This window comes from Eublepharis macularius, chromosome 13 (assembly GCF_028583425.1).
Source record: "Eublepharis macularius isolate TG4126 chromosome 13, MPM_Emac_v1.0, whole genome shotgun sequence".
NCBI classification, from domain to species: domain Eukaryota; kingdom Metazoa; phylum Chordata; class Lepidosauria; order Squamata; family Eublepharidae; genus Eublepharis; species Eublepharis macularius.
In genome coordinates this window covers 46,235,830-46,241,829 of record NC_072802.1, presented here as the reverse complement: position 1 = coordinate 46,241,829, position 6,000 = coordinate 46,235,830, and the positions used below count along the sequence as shown (strand labels likewise).

The 6,000-nt window shown below is 44.7% G+C and overlaps 1 protein-coding gene across 3 annotated transcripts in view; it reads right to left on the bottom strand.

Moving 5' to 3' along the window:
- Positions 1-765: 765 nt before the first annotated feature.
- Positions 766-6,000, bottom strand: part of CABIN1 (calcineurin binding protein 1) — a 94,203-nt gene continuing 88,968 nt past the window's right edge. For all 3 annotated transcript variants that reach the window (XM_054995928.1, XM_054995930.1, XM_054995929.1), the window contains exon 36: positions 766-1,651. In XM_054995928.1, coding sequence (XP_054851903.1) covers positions 1,508-1,651 — 144 coding nt within the window. In that variant the 3' untranslated portion in view covers positions 766-1,507. The remainder of the gene's footprint in view (positions 1,652-6,000) is intronic.

Genomic DNA, 6,000 nt, shown 5'->3' with positions numbered 1-6,000 from the left:
AGCAGCATGGCAGAAGAGGGAAAGTAGCGGAAGAGAGATAGCAGCAGGTTTTAACCTATTCCTCCCTTCTCCAGGCCAATTTATTTCAAAAAAGAAGTCAGGACTTTCTTTGAGGAAAAGAAATAATTCACAAGGAGGGTAAAAAAAGGCAGTCTTATATCCCCATTTTATAATCTTTGATGCCATCTGTGCTTCACAAAACCAGTAGCAGATTCAATTGCCACTGAATGTAAATAACCAGGCTTTGAAACTGGAGAAAGTTTCTGATCTAGCCAAGTTGCCCTCATGATCTTTCTGTATCTTCTAGATGCAGCCCTTTGTTGATACATCCCCAACCTCCCTGACAAGTGGGTTACCTGACTTGTCTCACTGCAAGGCTCTCAAGACCTCTTTTTAGAGGGGAAGTCCAATCAGGTATGCATTAGGGGCTGTTGAATATTTGGGGAAATAGCTCTGAGAGACCAGCATCTGCACAGTGCTATCAATTAGAGTCCACTCAGCTGTTCCCTCTTGCTGACTGGAGTGGAAGACATCACTGTGTGTGTTTACAGTGGATGAGGAATTGTCATCTTTTTTAATCAGAACTCACCTGTTTTTGAATTTGCACCAGGAGGAAAGAGATGCACTTCCTCTCTCAATCCCTTCAACTGTCAAAGCCTTCTTTATCCCTACTTGAACTGAAGGCAGGTAAGAGAGTGAGTTGTCATGGGGAGGCAGTACGTGTGGACAGCATAGAAGGAGCTTGGAGGCACAGGTGAACACAGCTTCACTTTATTACAAAAATGTATATTTATATAAAGCTCTGCACTGCACAATTTGTTTAACTCTGATTCCCCCTCCCCCCAACAAATCAAATCCCAGCAAGGCAAGCTCTATGTGTGTCATGTATGTGACATGTCTCTTTTTCTGTGCAGGGTATGCATTCATTATATTACAAAGTTAACATTCAGTAAAAAAATGCTTGGTTCCCTTTTTCGTCCCCATATAAATGCAACTAATCCTTCTGTAGATGCATTTTTTTAAAAAAAGCCCCCCCCGTGTCATTCTGTAAAAAAAAAAAAAACACCAACAGACATTAGCAAAATGATATTGAAATCTGCAACATTTTCCATGCCCCCAAATATCTTGTCACCCCATGGTCTAAACAACTTGGCCAAGGAAATGGGAAGAGGCAGAGCCCACAAGCGTTCTCTTCCATCTGGCTCCTGAAGCCAACATTGAGACAAATAAGCCAGTGTGTTGCTGAATGAAACAAGCGATGCAAGATTTTGGTAGCAGGACCAACCTCTCTGCTCAGCCAGCAGGCCAAACTTGGAGACAAGAGTGTGAGCGAGAAGCTGCCACAGGCTTTTAAGTTTCTGAGACTCAGGAGAGCAGAATCCAATATAGACTGATGAGGGACAGCCATTGTTCTGTGTGAAGGTGAGGCAACACCAGCAATGGTAGAAGGGGGACAACTGAGGCAAGGGGCTGGTTGGCAACGCTGCTGCAATTCGGTGGAGCATCATCATACGTCCATGTAGTCATCCTCTTCATCAGTATCACTTTCCAGGGAGGACTCCTGACTTGAGGTTTCCACGATCTCCAGGGCAGGTTGACAGAGACTCTCTTTCTTCACATTTGCTGCAGACTGGGCTGAAAGAATAGCAGACTGGCCCAGAAAAGAGAATATTAAAAGAAAAAAAATTAAGGCTTGATGGTATATATTTAAGACCAGTTCCCTGTAACACATGAACCATGCTTAGCAAAGCGATTAAGGCCTTTCCTGTTTTCAGAGCATGCGTATGCTTGGAACAGTGTTTTTTCAGTGCAAAACAGGATGTGGGAGCTATTCTGGATTAACAAGGGGAGATGCTATCATTCATAATAACAACAACATTTGACTTATATGGTGTCATGATCCTGAGGGGCGTGGTACAGAGGGAACAGTGGTGAAATCTGAACTGAAGTTCAGGGTGGAAGTTTGGGGTCACAGCTCATATGCTAATCAGGGAGCTCCCAAACAGAGTTGGCCAAATCCCTTCATGACTACAGGAAAATAGTGGAATGATCTGGATTAAATTGGCCCTTGATGGCTTTGAATAAACATGCCCAGTTAAGTATCAGCAGCCAGGCACTAAGCACTATGGCCACGTGTTCCCTACAGGTGCAGCATATTAGGCATGACACCTTCTGCTCAGGTTGTGAGTGAGAGCTTAGCAGTGGCACATACAACACTGGCAGAATTTAAGACGAGCAGCTGTTGGTCTTCAGATTGTTCTGCTTTGATATATTCCCCCACCTTTGACTGGGGATCTGCATGGAGCAGCAATGCAACAGGGTGCTGGCTAGACCAGGTCTTGAGTCCAGAAACATGAGGTCACCATGCCTGTGTTCAGCCCCCCCCCCCCACCGCCGCCAAGTTCCATTACTGCAGTTCACAGAGTATAGATTGGTGGCCCCCAGCAACGGCCATTAGATGGTTGAAAGTGACCTGGCCATTCTGCAAGGAAATAAAGCACCTGTAAACCCTTGCCCAGGGAGTGTGTGGAGGTCTGTGTGTTGCTACAAAAGCATCACCAGCCCTTCATGTCTCCCACCTTTCCTGACTCTGTATGAGTGAGTGTGTGACAGGTTGTGCCTGCATGAAGCATGCTCAGCTACTCTGCCTCCACCTGAAGTGGAGATTAGCAGGAGGCTGCATCCTCATATATTTCTTGAGAAGGGATGGGCTTAAGGGCAGGTTCAAGCACCGGGCCCCATAGCAGATCCCAAGGTGGAAGCTCAGGTTGATTCCACTACCCACACCCCATTGCTCCTTCCGACCTGGAAAAAAGTGAACTAAGTTGGAGCCTGGAAAAGAGCTTGGATTCCCCACTTTGCTTGCCTCTCCACATAGCAATGGCAGTAGCAACTGCCAGACGATGGTCTTGGAACAGACTATGGAGAGGAAGTTCTGGCAGCGCACCCTCCAAGTTTCTGTGTCTCTTCTGCCTGCTGTGTTTGTGCCGATCTCCTTCTCTGGCCCCTTCACATATGTTTTGCTCCTTTATGTCCTCAATGTCCTCTGTTCTGTGTCCCTCACTGTCTCCCCCCACTTTGCACCCATTATGCCTCATGTCCTCTATTATGCCTGCCTGTCTGCATGGCATGCCCTTTATGCCCCCACATTACCCATCTGTATGCAGGCATACATCTCCCCTTCTGTGCCCATCATAAGCTCTAAATTTTGTGGCATGTCTTTCTCCATGCTATCCCTTTTCTTTGCGCCTCATCTTTTCTATAGTTAGTGGGCAGGGCAGAGACGCAGAGAAGTGGAGCAGTATGAAGGGATGGTTGTGCATAATGCTGTGACTTGGGCTTGTTATCTCTCAGCCAGCTGTAAAATTTATTTTATTTATTTATGTTATTTATAGTCCACCTTTCTCATTGAGACTCAAGGCGGATTACACAGTATGAGATTAGTACAATCAGTAACAAGTACATTTCAATACAGTATCAAAGACATTTCCATAAACAACGCCATAGGATAAATAGATACAGGTTTAAAAGACATAGTATTAGCAAGAATCCAATACAGAGTAGAAAAAATACTGAAGCAGAACATAATCAACTCTGAAGAGGAGTTAGCCGTGTTAGTCTGTAGTAGCAAAATCAAAAAGAGTCCAGTAGCACCTTTAAGACTAACCAACTTTATTGTAGTGTAAGCTTTCGAGAATCACAGTTCTCTTCGTCAGATGCATCTGTCAAAGAGAACTGTGATTCTTGAAAGCTTACGCTACAATAAAGTTGATTAGTCTTAAAGGTGCTACTGGACTCTTTTTGATAATCAATTCTAGGACTAACATTAGACAACATGGAGCACTGGTGGTACATAGGAGTACATATTTAAAGCAGCAGATAATACGCAAGGCAATATAGTGATGAAGTCTATGGTCCCTAACTCATTAGCGAAGCATCTGAGACCCCATCCCTACAATACAGCCCTCCCATTTGAGTAAAAAGCCTTTTTGAATAGTTCGGTTTTGCATAGTTTATGAAAAGCCAGGAGAGTGGGGGCTCTTCTGACTTCCTCAGGCAGGTCATTTCACAGGATAGGGGCCACCACAGAGAAAGCCCGTGTATGGGTTGCTGTTGACTTCACCCGTGTGCAGCCTGTCACCTGCAGGAGACCCTGTTCAGATGAGCAAAGCTGCTGTAGAGGAACATTGGGAGGGAGGCGGTCCCATAGGTATGCCGGGCCAAAGCTGTGAAGAACTTTGTATGTAGTAACTAATACCTTGAACTGAGCATGATAATTGATGGGTAGCCAGTGCAGCGACTGTAGGATGGGAGTTCATGCTCCTGCTTGCTCCTGATAACAGTCGAGCTGCAGCATTTTGCACTAATTGGAGCCTCCTAGTTAACTTAGATGGGAGACCTATGTATAGAGCATTACAATAGTCAAGCCTTGATGTTACCATAGCATGGATCCAAGTGGCCAGGTCAGTCATGTCAAGATAAGAAGCCATCTTCCAGGCTAGAGTGAAGTTGTAGAAAGCATTTTTTGCCACTGCCTTAACTTGTTTTTCTAGTAATAACGCTGGATCCAGTGTAACCCCTAGGCTCTTAACCGAGTCTGCAAAATGGGGTCAAACACCTCATCAAATGGCCTCTAAATAAACTAAATTCTTAACTGATCCTTCTTTGGTTCAGCAGGTTCATTGTCTGAACAACTGTTCTACAAGTGCTTTTTCTTAATTACTGTTAGAGTGAACTGTGACTGCCTACCAATTCACCAGGCATCAAGAGCCCTGTCTCATGTGCTCATCTAGTAATGCCTGTGAAATGCTGCAGGGCAGTGTATTCTTTTTCCATCTTAGCCAACCACCCCTCTCACAGGGACTTTGAGCTCACATTTGCAAAAAGAAGAAAAAGATGCTGCTGCGACAATGGCTGACGTTGCAGGGCTTCTGAAAGGCTGAGACACCGCTGTTTCGTAAATTTCATCACCACACACAACGATGAAGAGAACAATGATGTTATGTTCACTTCCTATCATTGGCACCGATGAAGATATTTGAAAACAGAGAACACTATTTTTTAAAAAAAAGTGGTAAGAGTTTGCCAGTTCACAAGGTTCTCAGGATTGCCCTGTTTTTTCAACTTTTTCTAATTTTGTAAGCAGAAAATTGTCTCCTCTAGGACAGCCATACAATGTGACAATAGTAAATTCCAGAGTTGAGGATAGGAGCTAACTCCTCCACAGGCTCAGATGCAGGCAGTGGCTAACATTTGGCAGGTTTGCCTCCTTCCAGCCACGCCCCCGCCACCCCATGATCACCAATGCCTATCCACTGTCTGGCTGCACGTGCTTTGTGTGGCAAGGAGAGTGGGGAGACTGCATTCTGGTGACAAGAACAAAAACCTCCTTGTTCGGCTGCTCCAAGTAGCAGAGATGAAATGCACATCTTGGGAATGGAGCCCCGCAGAAGTGCCCAGGACTGGAGGATCAGCTGGGTCAGACTTCTGAGTCAGCCTGTGCAGCTTGGATGTATCTTGCCACTGTGCATTTTGTTTCTTTCACCTTCCATATCTCTGGGGGGTGGGGTCATTTTTTGTAATCCATTCTATATATAAGGTTTGTAATCCATTCTATATCTTTGTGGGGTGGGGTCATTTTTTGTAATCCATTCTATATATAAGGTTTGTAATCCATTCTATATCTTTGTGGGGTGGGGTCATTTTTTGTAATCCATTCTATATATAAGGTTTGGAATAAACCTTAACGAACAATGTAGGACTTACTTCTGAGCAAAAATGCATAGGAAGGATCAGATTACACCACATGTGTTTATCTATAGAGATGGTGGGGTGGGATAAGACAAGCTGCTGAATGTTCATTCTGCTTTAGAAGTAATACACACTGCCATCTAATGGGGGAAGCACGGGATAATAAAATCCAGAGTCTAAATATTCCTTCCCTGCCCCACGAGCTTCTACCAGCTGGCTCCATGGGAGTAGCTTACAAAGCAGGTGCTA